This window comes from Onychostoma macrolepis, chromosome 04 (assembly GCF_012432095.1).
Source record: "Onychostoma macrolepis isolate SWU-2019 chromosome 04, ASM1243209v1, whole genome shotgun sequence".
In the NCBI taxonomy this organism is placed as follows: domain Eukaryota; kingdom Metazoa; phylum Chordata; class Actinopteri; order Cypriniformes; family Cyprinidae; genus Onychostoma; species Onychostoma macrolepis.
In genome coordinates this window covers 27,548,538-27,566,189 of record NC_081158.1, presented here as the reverse complement: position 1 = coordinate 27,566,189, position 17,652 = coordinate 27,548,538, and the positions used below count along the sequence as shown (strand labels likewise).

Genomic DNA, 17,652 nt, shown 5'->3' with positions numbered 1-17,652 from the left:
ACCATGTAATTAGAGGAAAGAAAACCAAACTACTAAATTGTTAAAATGTGAAAATGATATCAAATTTATCTTTGAAATATTTTTAGAATTTTTCAACATTACAAATATAATACATTATAATAGAATTAAATCAATTTAAACAATCTTGAAAATATGCAAATAAAATAAAATACAATACATTTATGGTTCTGGTTTGTCAAATGTTGCTTTTTATATTTTTGTATGACTGTTAAACTGAAGGATGTCTCATGCACTAATACACAGTCTCTTTCTTCACAAATAATAATTTCATGCCATTATTTGCTAAATAGCCAGCCATTATTGCCTTAAATATTCAGTCTTGAATATTTCTAAATAAACAATTTGGTTCATTTTCGAGCCTCCAAAGGGGATATCTACAAGGATCCAGAGTTATTAAATATATAAACAATTGTGCTAATTATGAGACACGGCTGTGTTGTTTACTGTTGTGATTGTGATTATTTTAAAATGACCTGTTAGAGGATATTAACTTCTGCTATTATATTACCTCAAAATTAATGTGTTACATTAATCTCTCTGTGCCACTTTCAAATTGGTATATTTTGCAGAGAGAAGAGGAGATAAAGTTAATCCCCTTTGCAATATTAAAGCGGCAAAAGTAGTGACTTTGCATACGTCAGTGCTATTATGGTACAGTACACCACACAACATTGATCCAGATTACATGTAATGAGGACACTGGACACACATCATTGATCCAGGCCCAGTCAGAAATCAGGCTATAGTATTTGTAATCTGTTACCTTATTGACATGCAGTCCTTCCTCAAGTTGAGCAGTGCTGTTGTTGTCGATATAGGTTTTTCTTAGAAATGTTTCACTCATTACTAGGACAGAGGAGGGGAAAAGTGAAGTGAAGGGCTCATGAATTATTGACAAAGACATTGGAAAAATGGCAAAGTGACATTCCTGAGAATCCAGAGGAAATGCAAAGATGAGGTTCAAGGGTGATTAATTTTGTGACAGTGCTTTGCACCTTGGTTGGCAATGTGTGGAACGTGTCGCAAATGGATTATTTAAAATTCACTTATTTATTTATTTTGAAATTCGGCTGAGCAGACACATTAGCTGCGGATAATGGCAGTGATTAATCCTGGAGTAAACAGCTGAAAATGCCCTTGCAGGGGGAAAAAAAATCATCAAATTCAACCTTCAGGGGGGGAAAAAAATAAATATAAAATGTCCTTTCTCACTCTGTGATAGTTAAAGCAAAGTAAGACAGGCTGGAGATTCATAAATAAGTAAAAGACTCTTCCAGTCTGCCAAATCCCTGTCTGCAGACTTTAGATTAGTACAATGAGCAGAAAAGCAGACAGCATAGGAGAGTCTGCCAAAGAAATAGTACTTGCTGAGTTTCTCTTATATATATATATATATATATATATATATATATATAGATCCCTTTTGCCTTCAGAACTGTCTTAATCAGAGATTTTGGTCCATATTAACATGAAAACATCATGGCAGGATGGATCCATGCTTTCATGTTATTTATGCCAAATTCTGACCCTACCATCTGAATGTCTCAGCAGAAACCAGACTCATCAGACCAGGCAACGTTTTTCCAGTGTTCTATTGTTAAATTTTAGTGAGCCCAGTCACACTGTAGCCTCAGTTTTCTGTTCTTAGCTGACTGGAGGGGTGCCTGGTGTGGTCTTTTGTTGCTGTAGCCCATCTCTTTCAAGGTTCGACATGTGCATTCAGAGATGCTCTTCTGCATTCCTCGGTTGTAACAAGTGGTTGTTGAGTTACTTTTCTATCAGTTTGAACTAGTCTGTCCATTCTCCTCTGACCTCTGGCATCAACAATTTTCATCCACAGAACTGCCACTCACTGGATATGTTCTCTTTTTCAGACCATTCTCTGTAAACCCTAGAGATGGTTGCACAAAAAATTTGCAGCAGATCAGCAGTTTCTGAAATACTCAGACCAGCCCGTCACGCTTAAAGTCATTTAAATCACCTTTCTTCTTCATTTTGATGCTGGGTTTTTAACTTTAGCAGATTGTCTTGACCATGTCTATGCCTAAATGCATTAAGTTGCAGCCACGTGATTTGGCTGATTATATATTTGCATTAACAAGCAGTTGAACAGGTGTACCTAATAAAGTGGCTGGTGAGTGTATATACACGTACATATTACAACTAGCTGTTTAATATTAAATTAGGAAAATTAATTAGTACAGCACATGGTAATAAAATATATACTATTATTTATTATGTTTTTTTTAAATTAATTTAGCTTATTTATATGTATACACACACACACACGTCTGAAGTCACTTTTTGTAAAATTATTTGAATGATTATTTTATATTAAATAGACTAATTATTCTGCATATTATGCAGTCACTTTAATTATTTATTTAAATAATTGAATGACAGCCCCAATATTACAAAGAGGAAAAGAGACAGCAAGTACTCTTTTATAAGCAAGAGGGAAAAAAAATTAAATCAGGCAGGCTGTCAAAAAACTAAAAAACAAATTAAAAAAAATAACTCACTCAAAAATGATCAAAAACAGTCCCTGTGCTAACAGCGCAAGGCATCAAGGGAAGCCAAGTGACCTTTCATTGACTGGCTTGTAGCAGGATTGCAGAGAATGCTGGGAGTGTAGCTTGGCAACATTAATGCAGATTGTTCTGTAAATAGATATTTTTATGCCAGTTAAGCCATATAAAAACAACTTGACACAAGCATTGCAATGTTAAAATGATATGAAAGTCAATGGCCCTAACTGAACTGAACAGCTCTGTATTTGAGTCACACATACAAACTAAAGTAAGTGCCATGGTCCCAGTGACACTTTAAATCCTGTGATGCCTTTAGCTTTCTTTGGCGTATTTAAAATCTATTCAACTCTCCCAGGCATTGCTGGCCATCAAAAAATCTATACCCAGGAACACTGCTGTCTGGTCAGCCTGGAAGAAAGATGGTTTTGGTTTACACTCGGTCGCTGACCCGATCGGCTTCTGTTCCACAGGGATACACAGGGCCAAGAACAATCTGTCTTACAAGCCAGTGTAATGGGAGATGTTTGCAGAGTTGCTCGTTAAACTCAGCGTAAGCCATGTTTGATGATGAAATTTGTCATTTTGTTTTAATGTTGAAACAACAATCTTCTTTACCAGCTTAACATGCAGAGACTACAAACAGTCGAAAGAAATTGAATAGTAGATAATGTAAAAAAAATTTAATATTGTGGCACCACACACAGAAAATGTTGCCATAATTTATTTCAAATTAATATACATGCACAGCAGAAGATATGCTTGATCAAAATCAGACAATGTATGCAAAAGTTATTAGACACTTCATCTAACCTATTTTCCATCATAAATGCATCACCTCGCCACGGCCAAACCATTCGAGATATCAAAAATCACTTTGCAATTTAGCATGACCTATGTCTTGTGATCATGTTGACCTAGTTTGGTGGATGAAAACCCTAGGAGGAGTATCGCAAATTCTGCAGCATGTGTTTTTCACAAAAGCATGATAAGGGTCCCAAAAAGCCCTGGATAGTCAAAAGAATCCTTAGGAAAACAATTAATGTAATATTGTAATATTGTAGTATGTGGTATAAATAACACTACACTATCAATAATTCACTTAAAATGAGTATATAAATATAAATATACATTTAAAAATTACACATTTAAACACACACACACCATTGAAGCCATGTAAATTACATTATTATTTAGTATACATATTAAAAAGTGTAAGTATAAAAAAAGTTTATACTAAAGTTTTATAGTTTATAAATGTACAAATTTGTAATATAAATGTATATTTTACCACCTCATATTTAATATTACTATATTAAATATTGTACTTGTCACAATATTGTACTATATTAAAGCTGCAGTCTGTAACTTTTGGCGCTCAAGCAGTTAATAATCAGAACTGCGTGTGTCTTGTGGAAGAACATTGTAGCCAGAGCTACTTCTCTTTGTTTATGTCTTTGACGAATCACGCAGGTACTGGGCTACTCCGCAGCAGTACCTACCAGAACCAGTCTAAAATAGTCACAATATAAACACTTATTATAGGTGTACCGTAGTGATTCAAGACAAGCCAAAAACATGGTTTGGAAAATGGATTCATGGTGTACTCGCTTATTATATACATTTTGTAAATTATGAACACAAAAAAAGTTACAGACTGCAGGTTTAAATAAATATATATATATATATATATATATATATATATATACATATGGTCACACTTACAGTAAGTGCACAATTCACACTATTAAATAACTATGGCTTTTGTCTCAAAGTCCTAATTTGCTGCTTATTAATAGTTGTCAAGATGTTAAATTGGGTTTAGGAATGGGGTAGGATTAGGGGATCTAAAATATGGTCACACAGAATAAGGCATTAATATGTGCTTTGTAAGTATTAAAAAAAAAAAATCATAGTAATGTGCATGCTAATAAGAAACTACTTAATGAGAATTGGACCCTAAGCTATAGTGTTACCACACGTACACAAACTTTTTTTTTTTTCATAAAGTAAATCTAGTTATAGTTGCACTAGTAGAGATCCACTGCTATCGTATCCATTTTCAGCTCGTGACACTAATGATTTGGTAATCAATGTGACACTAGACCTTCCACTGGTAACACAACATAGATTTTAGCTGGTCTAGCGGTTCCTGGAATAAAGAGATAATGGAAGACAGAGTTGAGCATTGGGACTATAATTCTCTTTTCTGGATGATATAGGTTGCCATTTTCTATCTGCAGAGTTTCATAATCAACAGGAAATGATATCCTGGACAATAGTGCAAGCTGGAATGATTGCTGGCGTGTACCGTTAGGACACAGAAATATGTATCATTATCTTTGTCAGCCCTTTTTCACTGCTGATCAGTGCATGTGCATGAGCTCTGAAGACACATGAGCACATCATTTCTGTCTAAAGGGGAGGATGTGTGCAGGCCTCGTTCTAAAGGCCATATCATTCACAAAAGCACTTCACAGTGCTCCCAAATTAAATCATTTCAGATACTATGTGACATATCTCATTCCCTAAAGCTTGAGAGATACGCTGTACAAGTCAACCAGAAAGCCTCAAAGTACACTGCAGAAAAAGGATTTCAAATGTGACACAAGCTACAAACCACCGTTTGATTAGAAACAAAGAGAAACACAATCACACTACTTTGTAAATGTTGAAAAAGCCTCCCGGGATGCTAAAAAATGAGATCGAAGGTGTGAAGATTTGTATTCTGATCATGCTAAATACAGTGAAGTGAAAATCTCTAGCAGGAGCGTGTACTGGAATATATGCCTAGAAAATGAAGACAGTGTAAATCTCCATTTAAATCAAGACTGTTGTTGTACTTTTCATTGCAATATACTGATTGATCATTACATTTGTTAGCATTATAGACATGATTCACTTAAAAGAATAGTTCTCCCAAAACAAATGTACTGAAAATTTACTCACCCTCAGGGAATCCAAGATGTAGATGAGTTTGTTTCTTCACCAGAACAGATTTAGAGAAATTTAATATTACATCACCTGCTCACCAATGGATGCTCTGCAGTGAATGGGTGCCGACAGAATGAGAGTCCAAACTGCTGTTAAAAACATCAGTCTATCAATTTACGCCTGCATTTTCAACTTTAAACCATTGCATCCGGGTAAAATATGAGTCAATAGTATTGCTATCCATAATATTGCTTTCTCCAGTGAAAAAGTTGTCTCATCTGAATCAGGGGAGAAAAGATCGAGCACTGTTTATAAGTGAAAGCAGTCGAAAACAAATATATATATATTCGGATTTTGTTGTGAGAGGACAACAGGGGATGGACTTTTTCACTGAAGGAAGCGTTATTCTTGTATTTTGGCCAGAAGCAATGGTTTAAATTATAGATTTGTTTCTTTCAAATACTGAGCTTTTCACTTCACGAGAGGTTAACTGATGGACTGGAGTCATGTTGATTATTTGTGGATTACTGTGCTTTTATCAGCTGTTTGTCTCTCATTCTGACGGCACCCATTCACTGCAGAGGATCCATTGGTTAGCAAGTGATATAATGCTAAATTTCTCTTAATCTGTTCTGATGAAGAAACAAACTAATCTCTTGGATGATCTGAGGGTATGAAAACTGCTAGCAAATTTTCACTTTTGGGTGAATTATTCCTTTAACATTTCATTATAAACACGATTTTACTAGTACATAAAATATTTTTTCTTTCTCTGCTTGCAGGGTCCATTGCAAGATGCTCCTATATCAAGTACCACTACTCCTCGGCCACAATACCCAAGAATCTCTCTTACAACATCACCAAGACCATTCGTCAGGATGAATGGCACTCTCTGCGTGAGTAACTTTCATTCATAATAATAAAGTGGGACCTCAACATTCCTTGCTTTAAACAACTAAAGCATTAATATCTCAAACTGCCATGCAAGCCTGACTAAGTTACATTTATAGTACAAATCAGTGTATATTTTAACCTTTAGTGCTGAGACAAGCACTTTGTAAACCGTACAAACAGTAATCATCCCTGACCTAGTGATCTCATTTACTCAGACATATTACTTGCTAAGGTCAAGTCAAAGCCAGATATGGAGGTAGTAGCACAACATGTTGTAATTTCATTAAATTATTTCAGGCAAGCTCTCAGTAGACCTAAAGATGTGGTGATTTGTTGTCGGTTTGTGGAAGGAGGAAGTAGGGTACATATCTCAAAGTCAGATGTACCTCGTTGACCCACTTTTGCTTGGTTCCCACCCTCCCCATATAAAAAAAAAAATTATGAAGATGCTTATAGAGAAGTGGTGGAAAAAATGCGCGAATACAAAGAGAGGAGCATTAGTGTGCAACCTGACCCGCAAAAAGCTCAGCAAAACTGTAAAGCCCATTATTCACACATTTTTACACATGCCTCCTCTTGAGGGTTTGTTTATTAAATATATGCTATATCTACTATTTATAAATCCATTTTGCCGGTAAAAATAAAATAAAGTGAGCATATATAAAATATTATTTACACATTATATTACATGCATTAAATGCATAGTAATAATTTTTTAGGCATTTACTTTAGTGCCATTTATCTTGCCATATTGTGTTGGTTTACTCCAGTCTTCAGTGTCATATGATGCTTCAGAAATCATTGTAATATACTGATTTGGTGAAGAAACATTTCTTATTATTAGTAACGTTGAAAACGATTGTGCTGCTTAGTATCTTTGTGGCAACCGTTTTTTTCCTGATGAACAGAAAGTTCAAAAGAATGGCATGTATTTAAAATAGAGATATTTTGTAACATTATGACATCTTTACTGTCACTTTTGATACATTTAATGCGTCCTTGCTAAATAAAAGCAACTTAGAGTTCAGCTTGGAGAACAAATTTTCATTAAAAACAGGACTGAGGAAGCATACAATACAACAAGGTTGTCTAAATATGGTTCTTCTGTGTGAAGTGCACAACAACAGAGCTTCTCCTGTCTGGCTGACGTCCACAGTTGTGACACTGGTTTTCACTACAGTTTACAAAATTTACACTGAGTGGGGAGCATGTAAATCTACACAAAAGGCCTTCTCCTGGGAGGGTATTGGCTTGTTTGAAACCCTCTTAAGGGATGAGATTGTGGTTGGGAGCTGCTGTGCATCACAGACAGAAGAGCGAGCAGGATACAGCATGCCCTCAAACTGTCATGTGGTCACACTCCAATGCGCTGCGGAGATCAGCCTCTGTCAGGTGACTGAAGAGACACCTCTCCTTTAACCCCAAAACCCACCAGTATCTACACCTCCATCTCTCTTTTTCCTCATTTTCCAAAGCTTCAACATGGAGGGTTATGAAAGCAGAGATGCATAAATGACACTGCAAGAAAGAGACAGCTCTCAGTGCACTCGAGTGCAACAGATGAAAGATCTATGTGGAACCCAACATTTCTCACGGTTTCTATTTTGGTTCACGTGAACCTGTAATCCTGTAAAAGTACTTTTTGATATCAAAAATTGACCCCAGACCCCAGCAAGAAATCTTGCAGATGGAGTTAGTTTATATGTCAAAAGTTAAAATCTGAGCCAACAAAATATTATATGAGCCATTTAACCGTTATGAGCCATAATATAACTAATAAATGGCTGATGTTCAAATTCTATTCTTTTTTCTCTAAATTAACTGAAAATAAAATACTAAAAACCAAAATCAGTTGTTTTAATTTTGAAAGAATGAGTGCCGTTCAAAAGGTTGTTTAGATTTATTTATTTATTTATTGAAAGAAGTCTCTTTTGTGCATCATAGCAGCATTTATTTGATCAAAAATAAAGGAAAAACAGTAACATTGTGAAATATTTTTATCCTTTAAAATAACTGTTGTACGGTGGCCAAGAGAGCTCAACGCGCTGCAACTTCAGAAAACATATGCAAATAGAAAAAGCACCAGCAAATCAAGAAAACATCTTCATCAGTTTGACAACAGGTGCTTCAAATGCTCACAACACAACCAAATAAAGAATTTTATTTGCAGCGCGTTTCTTTGTTTGGTTGCGTTGTGAGTATTTAGTATTTGCAGTGTTTTAATGTATTTTAAAATGTAATTTACCACCGTGATGATCACATGATGCTTCAGAAATCATTCTAATATGCTGATTTGGTGCTCAAGAGACATTTCCAATTATTATCAAATTTGAAAACAGTTGTGCTGCTTAATATTTTCATGCAGAAAAAAAAAAAACAGCATACATTTGAAATGTCTCTTTAAAGATGAAAAATCATGTAATATTGTACATGTCTTTTCTGTAATTTTTGACCAATTTAATGCATCCTTGCTGAATTAAAGTATTGATTTCTTTCAAACTTTACAAACTTTCATACACCTTGTATATTATATAATAATAGACAGTATAAGTAGTCAATGTTAAAAATAAAGGAAATGCATGCACAATTAAATATCCACTAAAGAGACGCCGAATCTCAACTGATAACCAATTCTGATATATTGTGCATCTCTAGTTAAAATACTTCTCATACACACTTGAGCTTAGGTTACAACATGTTCACATAGTATTTAGAATCTTCCAGTGTGTCTGTCATTTGATCCAAGCATTCTGACCTATACTGTAAAGAAATACATGGAAGGGTCAATATTTCGGTTAAGGTCAGGCTGAGATGTTTAATATTCTTATTACGGCTTACACAGCCACTCCAACAAATCAAACAGTCTGATGAAACCCCTTCCTGTGGTGAGAGAACCTTAAATGTAAAACAGAAAAAAGGAATTAACAGAAGACATGGCCTTTAAGGCTTTGACTCCATTGAGTGTCATATTGATTTTGGGGAAGCCAAGAGAGGTCAGGAGATCAAGAACTCTCCATTAGTGGACACTGAAAAGTGAATTACTCTAGTACTGTCTGGGAAATGTGTCTGAACCTGGGTAACACTGCCAAAAAAGGCTCCAAAAGAATCCCTAGATGTCTCAACCGGCCACTGGTGAAGGCGTGAGATCAAAGCTTGTGTTTTGTTGTGATGTCTAGAATCAACAGAACAGGTAACGCTCAAGCGTCACGGCAGCTTGTGTTGTTTTTGCTTGTGTCTCACTCGGATGAGAACCGAGACCTGACATTTCATAAAGTGTGTGAAATTGAACAAAGGGAGGTTAGAACATTTCCTGCACTCTCATAATGCTTATTTGCTCGCGAATGACATCAGCAAAACTTCAGAAAGCTGTGGGATATACACAACACTCATTTGTACTTGTCAGTCAACACACCAGGAAACCGACTATAACAGCAAGAAAGTCACAAAAGACGACGCAACTTCTACTATACGGAATATGAAAGCAAAAGATGAGACTTCGCCGAAGCCAAAATCACTTGTTTTTAGCGATGGACGGCATATTCAGCTCAAAACTGAAAATGCTTTTGGCGTTTCGGCTTTGGATGAAGGCGGCCTGGTTCAGTAACTTCAGCAGCTTAGGGATTTTGTAAGATCAAAAGGAAGCACCAAAAATGAGCAGCAGGAAGCTGTCAATGAACATGACAGGAAATAATCTGCCGTGATGCGTAAAGGTGCCCAAAGAGGCGAATTATGATCTTGGTTTCCAAATCCTCCAGATCTCGGTGCACTCAACTCAGAAACTGCTTAGCGCTTCCGAGACCAAAGAGAGTCAAGCATTGGATTTAAAAAGCAAAAGAAAAGAAGAAGAAGGAGAAAAGAAATTGAAAGGATTTTATAAAGCTAGTCTACTGTTTTTAGGGTCAATCAATTAAAAATGTATTCATGTAATCAAATCAATTACATGACATACTTAATATGATATGCTTAAATTAATTGCATATAACAAACATCATGCAGTTAATCACATATATCAGTCATATATATGATTTTAATTGCATGAGTAATGTATTAAATGAAATAGATTTTAATTATACAAGTAAATTAATGTATTCATGTAATGTTTTTAAATAAATGAGAATTAAATAATCACATATCAATCATTTTAAATTAAATTAAAATGAAAAATGCATTCATGTATTTAAAATATTTACATATCAATTTAATTAAGTTTAATTAATCACATCAATACTTTTAAATTTAAATATTGAAAACATGAATCAAATTATTATTGTAATTGAATTACATTGCATGCCAGGTAATTAATTCAAACATAATAAGTCACATATCGCATAAATAATCACACAAATCAGATTGAATTGTATTTCATTTAAATCAAATTAATAAAAAAAACATTATCAAATTTATTAAATCATATGCAGTTAAAATATTGATATTGCAGTTCATCTGATAAATAATAATTTGTCAAAAATCACATATATTGGTATCATTAGCTGAGAAAAGCCCCCAATGAAGATTAAACAATGATATTATATTATAGTGGCAGACAAAAGTATTTTAGAACTTGACAGCTCATATTACTTTAAAGAGATAGTTCACACAAAAATTCTGTCATTAATTCAAGGCCCAGAAAGGTAGAAGGACATCGTTAAAATAGTCCATGTGACATCAGTGGTTCAACCTTAATTTTATGAAGCTAAGAGAATAGTTTTTGTGCGCAAAGAAAACTAAATTAACAACTTTATTCAACCATTTCTTCTCTTCTGTGTCAGTCTTCAGTGCCAGAAAGCTCTCGGATTTCATCAAAAATATCTTAATTTGTGTACCGAAGATGAACAAAGGTCTTAAGTGTTTGGAATGACATGAGGATGAGTAATTAATGACAGAACTTTCATTTTTGGGTGAACTATCACTTTAAAGCTACATATTTTACTGAAGCTACTTCTTATGCAAAACGTTAGTTTGATAGCTTGATGATTGTTGTCTTGAGACCCTGCTAAAAACAGGACCTGTAATGACATACTAACATCCTAAGCGGTAATTTAGTCTTTACCCCAGAGTGGGAAACGCAGAGGAAATGAATTGTTAAGAGTAATTAACTGTCACTGCTGTAATCAGACACTATTAAGGTGGGATGGAGCAATTTGTATCATCTCTGTACTTACATTTAAACTGCTCGAGCATTAACCTTCCTTGTGTTTATTGTACTAAGTGGACTTTGAATGTGACCACAACACAGCATTCACTCTCTGTACACTACTGATGTAATCTCTAGATAAGACATTTCTATGTGTCTAGGCAATAATAAATGGAAATTGGAAATGGTGCCATCATGCAAACCATCTGGGCTTGACATGAACAAGCACGCCATTACAGGAGCGGAGGGAGCAGTTGAGAAATCTCTCAACTGCGACTTGGCATTTTGACATCCATGATCATTATATTTTCTTTCAAAAGCTGAGAGACCTTTTCCTCCGTGGTAGGTGAGCCATCAATAGCCATTCTGACAGTTAGAGACTGATCTTTTGTTGACCTCTTTCATTCAGCAGTCAAGGAGCTGAGATATAACAAACGACAGTATATGTAATTGCATGTTGACAGAGCAAAGGGTGAAGTCAACATGAAACAGAATGTGTGACATATTTCACTTTTGTAGTGTGTTGTAAACAAGATGTTCAGTGGGAAAAAATGTGGAATTAAGATTGTGAAAAGTGGTCTATATATGGCAAGAGGGCTTCAGATGTTTTTCTTTTAAGACCAGGAACATGTACACAAAAGCAAATAGGATAAATTTTGATTTCATGTTTACTCAAAAAGTCTTAATTATAAGACTATTCAATCCTAGGGTCATTGGAAATATGTACCTGTGGAGACATTTCTGTAAAATGACATTACACTGCTTTTTGCACGGTTTGCAACAAAGTGAAATGTTCAGGGAGTGTAAATTGTCAGTTTTATGTAAAATTGTACATATTGTGGCAGTTGAGAATTAAATGTCTGGCGAGTGGTGCTAAAAGGTTAATGCTCGCATTTAAAAATACCGTACCACCCACACTAAACCCTACTGTAATCCTGACCGATAGTGGTAACAAATGCAAACTTGAGATAAAAATACATTTTATTTAGCTTGCTTGTACAAGTCTTTGAACTCTTTTGTTCACTTGTGACTTTGCGTTTCGTATCGCAATTACAATGCTGTACCGGGTGAGCTACTGAGCAAGTTTACTATGTTAGAAAAGCCATACATATGGAACTGGTTATGTGATGCAAACATCAAAATTCATTATTTACAAATCATGCGCTATGTTGAGGTCAGGACATAGTATTGTGCAAGGATCCATGCGAAAACAAGTCTTTCTTCATTGATAATCTGCCCTGTATTCATAATTTGTGTGAAAAGGAATAAAAAATGTTGCCGCATTACTGTCTCTAGTGTTAATTTGAGCTGGAAACTGCAGTGAATTGTACAGTATGTATAGGTATGTATCTGGAGTTTGCAAAAATGTTTGGTTGCCAGTTTTTGGAAACACTAATTCCACCTGAAACAAAATAATACCCAAATCCTTGGCTAATGAGAATAAGAAGTCCATTAGTAGTGCAAATGTCACCTTGCAAACTTGAAGACGTGTTATATGGATGAAAACCGACATGTGAGAAAGCGGTAAATAAATGTGGCATTATCAGGCGCCAAACATCCCGTCGTACTATTCACATTATTCAAATCCTTATTTACAACCATAATCTTCTCTGTACCACATAACCTTGTCTGCATAAACATGTATAAAGACCTTGGTCATTTTGGAGTTGTTTATAGAAACCTGAACAATGCAGTTTTTTTTTTTATCACCAACAAGACAAAACTGCCTACTAAAAATTAACATTTCAGCTGAGAAATCCACAAGCCCATTTATGTAGCTCGAGTTTGCTAATCCCTTTGCTATTAATTACAAACTGCGAGTTCTTTGTCCCAGCAGTTTATAGATTGCACCATTTTGACTCGCAATTATCCACATTCACGCACCACATCCTCAACAGACAACTGAATGGCAGAACGCGCCACATCAACACCCCGTTTCTGGATGATTGATGGGTAATACAATCAACAGACTATATAATGAACAGGAAAATATAAAACAAGAGCAAAGCTTAGAGCTGTAGATCGATGGACTTTACACATATGCTCACGGGGCATTTCAGATTAGCCAGAGTTCCCTGTGGTTTTCACTGTGACCGCCATGTCCAGAAGGGCTGTAATCTGTCAGACGGCTGCCTAGTGATTAGTCTGCGGATGGCCGAGCGGAAGTTGCCCAGTGGCTACGAATCAGCGGCTTACTTTGATCTCGGAGCTCGGATGGAGAGAAAACTGCCATACTCTTGCAAGTGCTGTTTACACTTTACATATTTTGTGCCAAAATATGGCGCTGAATCAGATCAATAACATGGTTTAAAAACAGAGCATAATCTCCATACTGAAGTATAGGTAATATGCTTGTACTGCCAAAAATTCATCATGCAATTCATATAAAAATTATAACATACAGAATTTCTAACCTAAATATTAGCATTAAAAATGGCACACTTCACCATTAAACTCTCTATGCACTAAGCTTGCATAACGTATATAATGGTTGCATGTTCCAGACATACAAAGCTGTCTATTTCAGTGAAAAATGTTGGCCAGATTACAGTGTTTTCAAATAAATTGAGCTCTTTTTTCCCCTTCAGTCGTACAGAGGCCACTGAATCACTCTCTGGCTTCTCTAAGCTGTAGCGTTTAGTACTTGCAGATTAAATTAGGCCATGAATTCATCACGAAGGCCTTTGGCACAAAAAATGTGATGAGATAAAAACATGGTCACACTGCAGGCCGCGTCTGTTTCTCTTCTGCAGAGTAGGAGTAGGCTGTCAAGGTCAAGAATCTGAACCCTGCACGGTGTCTTGGTGGCCATGTGTTTCTTTAGCTTGCAACATCATGCTTTTTAACTCAAATACAAACAAAAGCTGTATACTTGAGATTCTCATTCCTTCAACAATGCAGCCCCATGGTGGGGTTACAGTAGTGGTCTAGATAAAGAACAATAATATTTAAAACTAGATAGACCTGCCATGAGATTTGAGATGATATATGCTTCTTTATAAGGCACAAGTTAGTGTTTTAAGTCTCCATGAAATGGTAAGACATGTTTTCTGTTGTTTGAAAAAGCCCATTGGCTTTAGGTACATCATAGCCATAATGAAGGGAGATTTTGCGAACATTTGATTGGACAAAGGACGAGTCATCGATATTTTTTGTCCATTTCCCAGAAGACAAAGATCATTTAAAAACTAAAAGTGTCAATTCATAGTTCATATATATGTTTTGGACTAATCAATTGTATATGCTTTTGTTGCACCTATTCGTTCACGCTAATTCAACTTACTTTTACTTTTAAAATTATCATGTTTGATAGCAGAATTTGTTGTGAAAACTACCCATGATGCTGTACAGAAAATTCCACCAATCAGAGAGTCGCAGCAAACAAACTGTGCCAAGAGATCTTAAACTCCACCCATTTCAATGAAGCACTGCAAATTATGCAATCAAGCCAGTCTCAATGTACTCTCAAAATACTTAAATATTAAACAACAAACTTAAAATATTGTTTCTATAGATACAACTAACTTTAACTTTAAATTTTAAGCTTTATGTGTTATATTTCATCGATTTAATTTGAGTATGTCATTCGCAATGAAATTGTAGCTATTTTCCTCATTAAAGCCATTACGTACATAGTCTTGTACCTTTGTCCAATTTTCAAATAATCTTTTGCTTCAAATCAAAATTTACAGTTGTAGTTGATTGGTTTGGTTCATGACTTTTAAAAAAAATCCCTATGGGAAAAATGAATCAACCAATCAGAGAAGCAAGAACTGATTACTACTAAGCACATTCAAATATTTAGCAATGAACTTTGAAAATATTGCATTGTATAGTATATCCTTGATTATATTGCATACAATGATGACCAATGACGTTTTTATTTGATTGCCATTCATAAGTCATTAGCTCATAAAAGCATGTTTTTTTCCTTCAGATTTGGAAATACTTTTTTAGATTTTGAATTAAATGCTGTAATATTGTGATTAATCTCACAGATGGTTGGTTTGGTTCTGGTACTCCTAGTGGAATGAAAAAAATGAATGGGAAAAATACATCCACAAGTACCACTGTAAATTGGGTGATCACTGTTAAACTCTACTGGCTCTACATCTGCTGATGATGTCCTCAACTGATCCAGGAACCGTCTCTGAATCCCCCTTGTCCTATAGGGAGAACGTCCTGTCCTCTAGATTAGCACACACGGGAGAACAGAGGACTGTAGCCAATTAAAAAAGGGGAGGGATGGGTGAGGGCATTATAACCGAGCATGAACATGCCTACTCTGTCCCACAAGAGAACAGCCTCTGGCTTTGTTGCTGTAGGTGATGGCATCCATAGAGACTCTCCTGGATTAGTTGAACTGCTGGACTGAAGCTGTGGCTCTCAGTTCATTAAATGCTTCACTGGGAGAAGTTTAATGACAAACGCTCTAATGGTCCTTCCATAACTGACGCAGTGGAAAGCAAGGGATGTATCGAGCACTTCAGAGGCCTGAGAGAATATTTTCTCCCTTGAAGTCTGACCTAAAAATAGGTGAGCACGTACACAGCGTTAATGGCTTGATTAAAATCCATTCACATATTTTAGTGCATTTCAGCATTGTTTTCCCAAATTCTTGCCATTTTACTTTGAATTTGAGCACATGGCATTTTGGTAAAATTAGTTAGATTAGATTTTTATTTCTAAGCGAATCTCGTGAAAAACACATTATGTGAAAAGATGAATTAAGGAAATTGAAATGTGAATTTCATAATTTCTTAGTTTTTGAACTTAATAAAGTCCAGCTTTTGCTTTAATGACAACCACACACAAGATAACATTTTTTTCCCCCTGTTGTGTCATAATGTTTTACATATTTCATTTTTGGAAATCTTAAAACATCTCCAGGTTTATATTTCAAATCCCAAATTTCAGTGTAGTCTCAGACTTTTACATTACACTAAAATGCATGGATAAAAGATAAATAAAAAGAATATATTTAAAATATATTTATGTATATATATATATATATATATATATATATATATATATACTTATAAAAATAAAGTAATACATTTAATTACAAAATAATGTTATAAATTTATAATAAAAAGATAAATAAATTGTCATCCAATTTTTGATGTCTAGGTCATATTTCACCCCCACATTAGAATAATTTTTATTTTATTTTATTTCTGTAAAGATGAAACTTTTGTTTAGTACTATTAAGATTAGTTTTGCATGATATTTCATGACAATTAATCACATTTTCCTTCCAAATTCTCATTATTTCTCATTAAGGCAATACATACATACATAAAAATTCCAGTATAATAAAAATGTTACTGTAATTTCTTTTACTGTAATTATCAAAAACAGTAACTATTTAATGCTTAAAAAAAACTTAATGGTTGCTTTCAGTAAAAATGCATTTTTTATTTTGATTTTGTGATGAAATATGTTCTTGACAGTTTTCATCCTTCTCATTTTTGTAGCCATTCTTACTCCAAGGACCAAATACATCAAGAAAACAAACAAAGACTGAAAATACAGAACATTCAAAAGACTAAAGAGAGCTGCTTGTTAAACAGAAAGCAGTGATTGAAAAACGTGTTTCACCAAATCAGCATGCTTTGCAGACCATTTTCAGCATAATCACTGTCGTTAATCCACCTGATACATCTCTATATTTGTCTGTATGGATAATCCGTCTTTTTGCTATGCATGAACGTTTCTCTCTGCCTCAAAAATAGCTTCATTCTCTTCAGCTTTGCCTCGGAGGGACTGAGCAAAAAACCAACTACATTTCTCCCAGCATGTAGTGACGATGATGACTAACTAGCCCTAGAATCCAATCTTTACAGATCCCTGTTGCAAACAGTTATTCCTTGGAAAGCCAATCCCTACTTTACATTCCGACATTAGAATTACATTTCGACCCCCATTTTGCCAGGCAAACTCACAACGGCTTACAGCGCTGCATTAAAGTAAAAGCTGTTCTCCCTGGAGCAACACTGTCTGTCACAATCAACATATTAGTGAGCATGAGTAAGTAACTATGGGGTGCCCAGTCACCTAAATTAATAATTCAGAACTGAGCACGCCATAGAAGGGTCCATATGTCAAAGACAGCTAGTAAAAATTTATCTATTTGCATTT

At 35.1% G+C, this 17,652-nt stretch overlaps 1 protein-coding gene across 1 annotated transcript in view; it reads left to right on the top strand.

Moving 5' to 3' along the window:
* Positions 1 to 17,652, top strand: part of tmem178bb (transmembrane protein 178Bb) — a 97,264-nt gene that overhangs the window by 41,737 nt on the left and 37,875 nt on the right. Inside the window, exon 3 of the mRNA XM_058774247.1 lies at positions 6,266 to 6,379. Within this exon, the coding sequence (XP_058630230.1) occupies positions 6,266 to 6,379 (114 nt within the window). The remainder of the gene's footprint in view (positions 1 to 6,265; positions 6,380 to 17,652) is intronic.